Source organism: Pantherophis guttatus, chromosome 5 (assembly GCF_059756535.1).
Source record: "Pantherophis guttatus breed Tessera chromosome 5, ASM5975653v1, whole genome shotgun sequence".
In the NCBI taxonomy this organism is placed as follows: Eukaryota; Metazoa; Chordata; class Lepidosauria; order Squamata; family Colubridae; genus Pantherophis; species Pantherophis guttatus.
The window spans coordinates 26699885-26711996 of NC_142067.1; the positions used below are offsets into that span (position 1 = coordinate 26699885).

Here is a 12112-nt window from a genome sequence, read left to right on the forward strand (position 1 = left end):
CTTGTGCTTCCACAGGCCAAAGATATAAGGGTGTGTGTATGTGTACATTTACAGAACCCTTCCAAATCAAGACTATGCAAAGTTAGTATGTCATTTACTATAAATGGCAGTAGCATCAAGTCTGGATAGCTTCTATATTTTGGGGGAGTTTAGAAATTAAATCTGGACAAAGAGACTGGAATCTAAAATATGAAACAAGGAAGAGACATATATAATAATCTGAGAATAATTATGAATATTGAATTTCCAGATCTTTGTGTCTATATTTTTAGATCATAGAAAGGCATTACATGGTCTCCTAGGTGTTGTTGGAGTGCGATGATCTTAATTATATTGAGATTAATTTTATTACTATATTATATGATCGCATCAAACTATCTAATATTTGCTGCTAATAATTTAACTATCAGCCAACAACATCCATATATCATGCAAAAATACATTGATATTCTTACCCCGCCCGAACCCCAACTTCTCTAATACAATTATAAGAATTTCTTATGGGTTTATCCATAAATACATTAAACCACAAATAAACATCAGGCATCCCACTCTTTTCCCCTAGTTATTGTTAAACCTTTTGCTAAGCATTTATGTATGCTTTATTTCCATTATATGTTTTTACTGCACTCACCAACCAACCTTCAATTCTATACTCAAATAGAATGTTCTGTAATTTAAGCCTCTTCTGTAGCTGAAAGGAGTGAAATTTACTTTATGTTATAATCTTAAAAAGAATTTTATAAGATGATCTGCAATTGGTTTTTGTCAGCAGGGAAATAGTATAGAATGTATAAAGGAACTTCAAATGTATGTTGGAAATATGAACAACAAAAAGGACATTTTCTTACCTTTGCTGGATGTGTAAAAAGGCTAGAAAATTCTAGATATCCATTGAATAACAGCTTTCTTCCAACTATCAGGCACATATGTAGTCTTAATACTTGTTAAACGAGTAGCACAGCTATAGAGCAAAGCTTGTCCATATTTTAATATTTCTCCAATTTCACCATTTATTTCTGCAACCTTACCATTTTTCAATATTTTACCATTTGCTTTTTATCCGTTTTTGGAAGGTACTAACATTTACAGCATTCATTCATACACTTCGACTGTGTGATATATTACTCTTAATACCCATATAAATATCTAAAATATATTCTCTAGCATTCATTTCAGTTCCTTTACAACCATTTCATCATTTTATTCTTAATTCCATTCATTCCAGGATTCCTTGTTTAGCTCTTTTCACCCACTTACAAAGTGACTGAGGCCTACCATTTTAGCCATTTCTGAAGACTGATTAAACGGACAAAGGAAATGACTAGGACAGTATTAACTAAAGTATTTACTTAATGGAAAGAAAAGCACTGGTTTTTATAGAATTAACATGTTTTAGGTAATATCTGTTTCTAAAAAGGTTACCTTTTTGTGTCATCCTTAACATAGTGATAAACAGAGAAGTATTTATTTCAGACTAATTTCCAACACATTCTTGTACATTCAGAATTTCATTAAGAAATGAACAGAGTGTTACTGTTTATATTACAGTGAGTTGCTTAATAAATCTGTGACTTTTTTAATCCCAATTTTCTAGTTCTTATCATTCAGAAGGGTACTTTACATATCAGCTTTGCCATCTCTTCCCTTTCAAGTTGAAATATTTTTTCTTGACAATGAAGCTTAGCACAAACTATGATGGCTGGGTGATTATACCTTAATTAGCAACTCTTACATTGCACATAAAATGTTTTTCTTTTTATTAATACTCTTGCAAATAAATCACCATCATTACTTGAAGTCTTTGAACAATAAAAATAATGTCCTGATATAATTCAACCTGTTTATACAAAGCAGATTATTCATGCATTTAAAGTCTTAATATGTTATATTTTATTTCAGTCTAATGTTGTATTATATATCTTTTTAAAAATATTGATAATGGATCATCTATGATTACCATGATAACAACAACAATGATTTTATTGCAGGATACTGCAGTTTAATTTTATGCTACATGTTGGGAAAAAGGGATCAAATAACTGTATCTAATAATTAGTTGTTTCCAAACTGATAGAGCCATTGTAATAATGGTCAAAGCTAATCATGTTTTAATTAATCTGTTTTAAGTATAATGAAGTCTGAGTTCAAGACATTATCTTTCACTCTTCACCATTCATAATATGTAAGGCAAGAATAATGGCAATTAAAATAAGCTGCATTTAAATAACTTTTTAACTAAGTGTACCAATGCAGTTGTTTACAGAGTAGTTTATTTAGTGCTGCTTCAGATAGTTTTACCACAAATGGAATTTTTATCAGAACATTATAATTTATGTAATAGTGTTCAAATTATTCCTAATTGTATGTTATTCTTCAGCATATTATGTTTACTTTTGTTTCTGCATTGAGCCTTAATGTACAGAGATTCATATTTAGGTTTTCAGTCCTAAAAAGTAGATAAAATGTATCAGATATGTCTATGTATCTGATAAAATATACATACTGAGATATATCTACATATTGAGACTGCAAATATGAAGCAGAGATCGTGCTTTATGTTTATAATGATGCAATGTGGAAAGAATTGTGCTAGAATTTTCCAATTAGTACAGTAGTCCTTAAAACATTCAGCAGTTAAATCTACCTTACTTGTTCATACTTTGTCACACAAGGACAAATTTGTGTCCTGTACAATTCAGAACAAAGGGGAATCCATATGTATTCAACACTGCTGATTTTTCCAAGATCCTACTTTGGTAAATCTGATGCTAAATATTCTCTCTCTATTTTCTGGAAGTAAATTTGATTCTGAACTGTAGAATTTTAGTTAATATCAACCTTATGACTTTTCTAATTAAGATGTATAAGATGCATTAAAATAACAGTTAATACAGAAATTTCTTGGAATGTAATAAATATAATGCATAGTCTGATAAATTGATAAGTTAATGTTTCCCCCCTTCATCCTATACTTCTGTTTCCCCTTTCCCCTTTTCCCCTTTCTTACTATTTTCATTTGCATTTGTACTTTATACCCTGATACGTTTAATAAAATTTTATATAAAAAAGAAAACTACACACATACAAATGCAAACACTCTCAGCTCAAGGCTTGAGTTTTCACATTAATGAGCCCAACAGGATAAACACTAAATGATAGATCATAATTTCCAAACCACAAAGACTGAATTTATGTAATATGTTCAACTAAAACCAAACAAATCACATACTGTAGTAATTACATGTAGTCACAAAAGGTAGAAGTTGAAAAATATTACTACAGATTTTCTTTCAGTTACTGAAAGAAATATAACAAATATATTTAATAGAAAGAGTATTTAAATTTCAAAAGGAGTTAGCTATTGCACTAGTTATTATCTGTAACAGAAAACCCTCAGAATGTAAAGAGTTTTTTAATATGCTATTATGATATTGGATAACTTCCTTTCTTTAAATTTTAATTGCATGTTTATATCCTACTACTTCAACAGATTCATTTCTCTGAAACTACAACATCCCTATAAATTTCTGAATCTGCGACATCCCTTTAGCTGTTTATAGACAACTACAGTCTCCTCCTCCTCCTCCTTCTTCTCCTTCTCCTTCTTCTTTTCTTCCTCTTCTTCTTTTCTCCTCTTCCTCCTTCTTCCTCTTCTTATTACAAGGTAAATATGCCCAGTCTCCTGTATTCATTCCTTTAGGACTTGGCTTTAAAATCAGTTATCACTGGCACTGAAACTTAGCATTTCTCTATAAACTTTTTGCAATTTGGTGCTTATAATGGTACTTCAAGTATTCTCTTACCATTCTATGTTACAGAAGAATAATTATCTCTCATATTCTGGCTGTGAAATATGTCTACAACAAAGCCTAAAATTCTGAATATACCCACAAGTAAAAAAAATATATAATTCTTGACAGAGAGGCAAACTTGTTTGTCTGTTTGGTACTTGTTATAATATTGTTGTAACAGTGAAACCACTATTATGATACGTCATTCAATGCCTACCAGAATAAGAAATAGTCATTGATGTTCTGTTTAAGTAGTTAATCACTGTGGTTTTTCTTTGTTGAGAAATTACATCGTCTTACTTTACCTCAAATGACTTGTGGGCAGGGAGGTGTAGAGACAAAATGCATGACTGAAACTTGAAAAACAGCTTGGAGAATTGTTTTTAATGCATGTTTTTAATGTAGTATATGCATATGCCAATGCATGTGCATCTTCTTTCTGACCCTTTTATGAAGTTGCACACAAAGGTATATAACTATTGCAATCTAGGATTATGATAGTACAGATAATAAATAATTTCAAATTTTATATATAACATAGGCAAATGAATTATACATATTTATTATTTCAAGAAAACATTCAAGAGTTCATTTTGAACAGGAAATCAAGCACAAATTGATAGCAGAGGCCAAACTGCAGGATGCAACTTCTGTATGTAGTTTTATGCAAATGATAATATACATTTAATCAGTACAACAGATGTGGGTTATGTCGTGTGTGTTAATGAGATCAAAATATTAGCTAATGGGGATGAGTCACTTTGCAGCAAACAAATTTAATAAATAAATACATAAATAAATAAATATGAATGCTGTGACTTTTTGTCTGTTAAAGATTACTTTTATCTAGATGCAATAAAATTTCCAAATAGTTCTATAATATTTTAATATCTCTTAGACCTGTGAGATAGGCCAAGTCACAAAACAGACACTGAAGGGATTTCAGGAATAGTGTTTTATTATTGTTCAGTTTTTGAAATGCTGCTATCAATTCTTCAACTTCCATTTGAAGTTATTTTTTTAGAAGTTATTACAGAGATTTTTATGTACTCCATAAAATCAGGTATGAAACTTCTTAGAAATTGGCAATCCCACTTTTACAAGTCTGGACATCTTTCACTTTTCTAGATGCCTGCAATGGAAATGGATTGTACTTTTGCTGAATTCAATGTATGGCATTTGCTTTGGTCTGGTGACACAAATAGTTAACTGAAGAACAAGCACACATTTTTCAACTTGACAAAAGTTTGTACCATCCTCTAAGACATTTCTATCTGCATCTTGTGCAAAGCAGTGTCTTCTGAAAAAATCATTGTCATCCAAGTACACTTGTAAATTTATTTATCATAAATATGGATCTGGAGAACTGTGAAGCAATTAATGAGTCCATAAGGTATTACTGCAATATTAAAATTTACAATACCTCATATCAAATGCAGTTAAATATTTATGCCTTTCTTTCATTCTGAATAAATTTAAGTAGCTCTGAAGTCCAAATTTGTAGAAGTCTATTCCATTGAAAGTGATCCAGCAGATCTGTAAAATTGTAGGAATAACCATTTTGTTATAGGGAAGATATTATATATAGCCATTTCACCCTCCTTTTTTTCCTGGTGTTTTGGGTTGCTGTAGCATGTTTGGGCTTGTTTAAATAATGTTCGTACACAGCTCCTTTTGTGAGAGGTTGAGTTACTTTGCTACTGAACTTAATATGGGTGGTTTTTGAATAGACTTTTCTAATTTGTAATCATTCCTCTACTGGTGAGGATATCCAGGAAATATTGTTTTTTCTTATCACCTTGTGAAATTCATTCATTTGAAAAGGTGGTTGATTCTTTATGTGATTTCTCTACATGTATCCTGGGAAGAGAGTCTGATATCTTCTCTGAGATGATGCTCTGAAGCAATCTGGGCATTTGCTTGTTATGTGGCTTATAGTTCTACAGGTGTAACACTTAACAAATTCAGAAGTCTGTGCTTTAGCAGTGCAAGCCTTGACTTGGAATCCCCAGGAGAAACCAAGATTCTTACTCTGTTTCTCTGCTGAGGGGGTTCTTTACACTGGAGAATAGGTTCTCCAATGTAGCTGTCTGAGAAGACAAGGAGAGGATATTTTACATTGTTTACATGTTTTATGATTTTCTCTATGCCTCAACTTCTTCAATCACCCATTAATTAACACACAATATTGGAACAGTTCTTCCAATTTTTCTGGTGCGTCTTATATTACTAATTATTTCTCAGCTCATTAGCGAGTCCTTCTCAAAACTAGTCAATCAGAGCAAGATTATTCTGCCCCACCTATTTGTCTTATAATTAAAAATCTGTCTCTGCAATTGCTGTTTCAGCTTGCAAAACTCTTTAATTTGTTGTTGGTCTTCTACATGAATGGTTAAATGCATCTCTAAATATTTGCATGAAAAGCTGGTAATTACCCACTAATGGATCATTGCCCTAAATGAGGGCATAGCCCACTTGGTTTTCTATTATTTCAGCATAATCAAAAGTCATCCTGGAGTGATCTGTAGGAAATTCTCTTGATCCGCTTGCTGTAAATAGTTCACATAGAATTATAAAAGTCAAATGGACTCTGGGTTCCTCCAAATCTTTCTGACAAACTCCCATGAGAGTGAAGAAATACTGGTATTAGTTGGGCTGGAGGCTGCTGAACCATTCCTGGATGACACAAATATTGTTCCAAATATTGTTCCTTTGTCCAAAACAGTTATGCCATTATGCAGCTGTGTTATTTGTATATCAATATGCTGTTAATGTTGTAACTATAGTCCAGGAAGTTATTCTATGGATAGTGGGATGCCCCAAGGATCTTACGTCACCTCCATGATTAAGCCAGACTTTTTGAGACTAATGTCAGTCTTTCAAATTGGGCCATATTAGGTAATAAGATGCCACAAGAACTATTAGAGCTTTGTTTTAAGGTATAACAGAATCTTGAAATTCTATCCCCTCATAATAGAGAATGAGCGTAGGCATCTCAAGTTTCTTCTCCCATGTTACTTCTCAAAAGTAACTGAAAGTATGCCAACTATTTCTGCACTGCTTTTCAAGGTTAGTTACTATACCTCTATAATGCTATAAGAATTCTTTGGGAACTTCTGATACTTCATTATATCTTCAAGATATAATGGCAAGGTTTGATGCTGCTCTGAAAAGAAAGTAGTAAGTCTTTAAAGATTGATATCAGCCCTTTGAGATAAGCAAGGTCAAGAAACAGATACAACAGGGATTCTAGGAATGCTACTTTATTGCTACATTTGTGAAAGTCCATAGTGAGTTTTCCTCTTCCCCCTTCTTATATCAGACAAAATCAAGGCAGAATTGTTTTAAATTTCTTACACCACTTTCTCAGGATTGAGCTGCCATTTCTCCTCCCTTAATGCTTCATACATTTCTTTTCCAAGGTTCTCTCTACAGTACATTTATTTACAGTATTTGAATCATCATTTCTTTGTATCTCTTTTATGGTTGAGTTGATAGTTTATTTTCCCTGTGAAAATTAGATTTGAGGAGGGAGGAATCTTCTCTTTTGTTTGCCTAATGATGCCATATTCTTTATGCTTTGAAATTAAGAAAAAGTGCTTTGCAACACTTGTGAATGGAGTATCAGTTTAGAGCAACTCTGTCCTTTCTCAGACTTCCATGCAAGCCTGAAAAAAAGATTTAGCTTTCATGAGTTCTGTTAAAGACCCAACTGCTTTAATAAGTCTAAAATGCTAGCATTTAAAGATGTGGCGAGATCATGTTCCTCTGCGTTCCAAAATACTTTTTTCTGAATAATTTTTACAGTACAGCATGTAATATGCTCAGATAACTACATAAATTTTAGCATATATTTATATGATGCAGTACTGTACTTTACTGAAGTAAATCTAAATCAACTTTTAAACAGTATCCAAAGGTTTGGATGACAATGAATATGCTAGAATTAATCAGATAATTAAAAGCAACTGTTTTTAGACTTAGGCTAAATCTTTAATGCTGAAAGAACAGATTCGTATCTTGAAATAATTCTTTGACATGATACTGTTCTTAGACGTCTAAGCAGGGCTGGCAAAGCACACATTTGCACAATGAATGTTAAGTGTAATATTTGTGATAATACCTAAGCTATTCCAGTGTGCTAACGTGAAGAGAACCCTTAAGCGTTAATTGATGCAAAATACAGCAGGCTGCTATCTGGTGCACGGTATGGTACCATGATTACATCATGTCTCTACTGACAGATTTGTATTGGTTGCCAACAGTTTTCTAGGCTCAATTCAAAGTGTTAATTTTAATACTTTAAACTGGGCCAAAATATATTTGCCTATCTGATTTTTCTACTTATAAGCAGAATAAAAGTTAGAAAGGGAATTTGTTTGAATATGTTAGCATTTTTTTACTTATCGTATTTACTGTCTATGTATCCCACTTAAACAACATAATGATGGATTAGATATACTTCATGGAAAATAATGAAGATCCATACCTCATATCCAAGTAGTCACCCCAAATGTATAAAAACAATGAGTTTAAGATGTTTCAAGTGAAAACTATGGAGCTTTTGAGTTGTGATTCGGTAGATTTAGAAATACAGACTAGAACCCATTTTTGATACCATTTCTCTATTTTTATGCTGGAACTAGCTTTCTATAGTTAGTAGATCCGGATGTGAGATTCATGCTAATTTTGGGAGTCTGACATCATATGTCCTCTCTGGCATTGGATATGCCAAAGCTACAAATGGATGGATCTATGGTTTCTATCTCATCATCCACAAACTTCGAGAAGTGGTGGTGAATCCCTATGTTAAAGATCATGTTAGCAAAGCTATGTATTTGTTATTTTTAATACGGGCAGGGAGATGAGAAGTGGTTTGGGCAAATCGTCCTGCACCGTCCTGGAGCCGTTCTATGAAATTTATGTATTCTCTGTCCCCTCCCCGGTCTACCCATCGTGATTTTTGTATTGTAGGTTGACGGCCCCAGGTGTCAAATTGCCTTCAGCAGCCAGTAGAAATGTCGTGAAATCATTCAACATGAGGGGAATTCTCCGCCACTTTTATTCTTTCTCTTCTCCCACCCACCCCCACTTCCCCCCCCCCCGAAACAGGCCAGAAGCGCGCGCTCTTGGCAGAACGCTGGATGCCCTCGCGCGGTTATCTGGCTCTCTCCTCAGGCAGGCAGGCAGGCGGCAGCGGAGGGGGCAGCCGCCGGTGGCGGACACCTGCTTCTCCCGCCGCGGTCGTCGCGTGGGGCCATAATAAGCCGGGCCCGCGGTTTTTTTTTTTTTTTTTTGCCAGTACGCCGCCGTCTTCTCGCGCAGCCGTTGCAACCGTGAAAGGTGGAAGGAGGTCTCGCTGGTCAAGGGGAGGAAAAACCCAAACCCGTTATGTCATCCGCTCTCCGCTATCGCTACCTGGGGAAGCCGCCGCTGCCGCTGTCGCCGCCGCCGCCGCCGGTTCTGGCCAGCCAAGAAGTGGGGGGGAAAGGCAGGTGGCCACTCAAGCCGCCACGAGCGAAGGCATCCCTTCCCCGACTTTCTCTCCCGGCGAATGTGCGGGACACGACGAAAGGAGGAGGGGTAAAAGGGGCTGCTGAGGGAGCCGGGCCACTCCTCCGCGGGCTCCGCAGCGCAGGCGCCCTGGCAGCTACCGCAGGCAGGGGGCGGCAACATGGCGGAGTGAGCGGTGGCAGCGGCGGCGGTTCTGGCTCCACAACAACAGCGGGGGCTGCGGAGCGGCTCTCTGGCCCCCCGTCGCCCTTGCCGGTTTCCTCCCTCGGCCGGCTGGTAATACCGCGGGGGCTCTTCCCGCCTCTGCTGGAGGAGGAGCGGGCGAGAAGCTGCTCCGGCTAACGGGGCAGCGGAGCCCATAATAATCTCATTATAGAGTCCAGCGGGGGAGCGGCTCCTGGGACGGTCTTTCGGCGAGGCGACGGCGGCTTGGTCCGGTTTAGCGGCCCCCGCCGGCGCTGCTCCTGCCCGTGGTCTTGCAGCTGCGGTGGAAGCGCAGCTTCTCGTTCAGGGAGGAGCGCAGCGGCAGGCAGGCAGGCAGGGTCAGCAGCAGCCGAGGCTAGATGGCGAGCGACAAGCCCGTGTCGGGGCCGGAGCCGCAACCGGCGGGTCTCATCCCTGTCGGGGCCAGCAGCACCGGCGGACCTTCAGCCCCAGCACCTGCTCTAGCAGCGGTGGTCGGAGGAGGAGGAGGAGGAGGAGGAGGCGGCGGCAGCAGTAGCTCCTCTGCGGCCGTGATGGGGGAGCTGAGGGCATCGGGCTCCGGCTCGGTCGTGCTGCCCGCCGGGATGATTAATCCGTCCGTGCCCATCCGCAACATCCGCATGAAATTTGCCGTGTTGATCGGACTCATTCAAGTCGGGGAGGTCAGCAACCGGGACATCGTGGAGACCGTGTTGAACCTGGTAAGGGGGCTCCACCCCACCAGCAGGGGCATGAGCAGCCCTTCCACCCTTTCCCTACAGAAGGGAGAGAAAGCGCTGCCCCGCGCCAGTCTTCCTTTGGGTTCGCCTTGCCTTGCCTTCCAGAGTCTCTAAGCTCTGGAACTCCCTAACTCCACTTCTGTCCTCTAAGTGCTCCGTCATCTTCTAACCCACTTTTCCTCCTCTTCCTTCTTTCCTCATTTTGACAAATCCTCCACCAGCCCATAGAAGAGGGGAGGAGTTAGGAGGTCCTGAGCTACTTGGAGGCTTACCTAGGGAGTCTTTTATCTTCCCCTGGTCCACAGAGAGGTTCTGTAGGTTCACAGGCCTGCTTTGCCCTTAACTCACTTCTGATTTTTGCCATACTGGTCTTCTTTTCCTGCCTTTTCTGTCAAGTTTTTCACATCCTTCTTGAACTTGATCAGGCCTCTGGCAGCTGAATCTCTTACATCCAGAAGCGAGAGGCTTTTTTTCCACTGAGAATGAGTAGTTACCGCTGTTCTAGCATTGAGTTCCTCCTTTGCAATGATGAAGTTTGATTCTTCTCATTCCTTCCCCAACTTTCGTGCTCAAATTCCTTTCAGATTCCACCCAATCCTATGATTTCAACATCCACACAGAACTGTATCATCTATAAATGAACTTCAGTTGCCCTGCTTACAGTACTTTATGGGATATTGCTCTATCCCATAAGATTGCATGGCCTATCTGTTGCTTTTCCAAATACAATGTTTTATAAAAATAGATTTAATTTTATTCTCAGCTTTAATGGATTATAAATGGCTTTATTATTAAGGAGAGGATTTGATATCAATCCCTTTTAATTGTGCAACATTAAAGTGCAGCTACAGATTGTATTTCTTCTCTCTAATTGACATGTGTGAATGTTTAACTCTATTACCTTGCTAGCAGTTGGGTTTGACAAGTTGAAAAGGGGCTATGTCTCTTACAGAGTGTTAATGAGATGATCTATTATTTCATTGCACTGAGAATGAATTATAGATGTTTTTAAAAAATCACTTTCATATCTAAATCATGCAAACATGTCCCCTCTGTAGAGAAGGTAGCATTTTATATGGAACCCTTATTCAATTCACGGTGTGCAAGAGTTAATGAAGAAGTGTATGGCAGTGTTCACCTCTATCTGTACCAGAAGTTCAGTTGTCTAACATCAGGGAGAAAATAAGAATTTAGAAATGAATTACTTCCAGTGATAAATGATTTGGTGCTTCTGAATGAAAGATTTGCTGCGGCAAAACTGAAATAGCTGAATGAATGAGAATATTCTATATGGATGGTAAAATGAATAACCTTGCAAAAATTTTAGGGTCTTTTTGTGATTAAGTTTTAAACATTCTGTGCTAATTTATTTCTATAGCAGAAGCTGAAATAATCACTTGGATATCTCATATTGTCTTGATTTTTAGTAAATGTTATCTAGTCTTACAGAGCATCAATGCTGTTAACACAGTTAGAAATGGGATATTTAACATTTATAGTTTATGGATGAGTGAAAGTTAAAGCTCTGTTGGCTTTTATGAGGTTTGTGACTCTAAGATAAACTATTGGCAGTTCTTCAACATTCACATCTGTTTCTCAGTTTTCAAAGGTGTCTTTTAAAATAAACATCCGTTATTTAAGTTGCTACATTTGTTGCATTCATGTAAAGATACTGCTTATTTATTTCAGTAGAGCAGTGGAATAAGGTTATCAAAATAAAGCAGCTTTCATTCATTAAGCAGATCATGCCCTGGAGATAAAGTGTTTAATCCATTTTCTGAACTTCTTATTTATTGTTTTGGCATTGCAGAAGCATAAAAACCTCCATGAACCTGTTGATGTGTCAGGTAATACTTTATCCATTCATAAACCTGTCACTAA

At 37.3% G+C, this 12112-nt stretch overlaps 1 protein-coding gene across 4 annotated transcripts in view; it reads left to right on the forward strand.

Moving 5' to 3' along the window:
• The first annotated feature begins 9073 nt into the window (after positions 1-9073).
• The window catches only part of NBEA (neurobeachin), a 365883-nt gene continuing 362844 nt past the window's right edge, over positions 9074-12112 (forward strand). For all 4 annotated transcript variants that reach the window (XM_087894770.1, XM_087894771.1, XM_087894772.1 and 1 more), the window contains exon 1: positions 9074-10213. In XM_087894770.1, the coding sequence (XP_087750896.1) occupies positions 9872-10213 (342 nt within the window). In that variant the 5' untranslated portion in view covers positions 9074-9871. The remainder of the gene's footprint in view (positions 10214-12112) is intronic.